Source organism: Penaeus monodon, chromosome 22, assembly GCF_015228065.2.
Source record: "Penaeus monodon isolate SGIC_2016 chromosome 22, NSTDA_Pmon_1, whole genome shotgun sequence".
Classification (NCBI taxonomy): Eukaryota; Metazoa; Arthropoda; class Malacostraca; order Decapoda; family Penaeidae; genus Penaeus; species Penaeus monodon.
The window spans coordinates 7,703,559-7,703,907 of record NC_051407.1 but is presented as its reverse complement, the minus strand read 5'-3'; the positions used below and the strand labels follow the sequence as shown (position 1 = coordinate 7,703,907).

General features: G+C 45.6%; 1 protein-coding gene across 1 annotated transcript in view; it reads left to right on the top strand.

The window, feature by feature from the left end:
• The window catches only part of LOC119587287, a 1,854-nt gene continuing 1,505 nt past the window's right edge, over nucleotides 1-349 (top strand). Inside the window, exon 1 of the mRNA XM_037936039.1 lies at nucleotides 1-134. Coding sequence (XP_037791967.1) covers nucleotides 1-134 — 134 coding nt within the window. The remainder of the gene's footprint in view (nucleotides 135-349) is intronic.

The window sequence follows — 349 nt, the reverse complement described above, 5'->3', positions numbered from 1 at the left end:
ATGAACTCAGATAATAGGGAAACCTATGAACTACTTCCTATTGGTCCCAGATCTGCTATTGATGCCGCTGTGGCTGGCGGAGACCTTGTCAGTGATAAAGTGCAGCCACTGGATGCCGAGGATAAATCTTCCACGTAGATGGTACCGCCAGGTAGTATTCCTCCCTCTTGCATTCCTTCCCAAGGAAGCACCTGAGTCCATCAAAGCAAAATAATAATATTTTTTGTAATCAACAAGCGCGAAGAATAAGCTCAGCTCAGCCACGGGATGATCCCGAGATTCATTTCGCCAACTAACAAGTTAGAGAGAAACCGACCCATCCTTTAGTAGACTTTCAAACTTAGCTCCG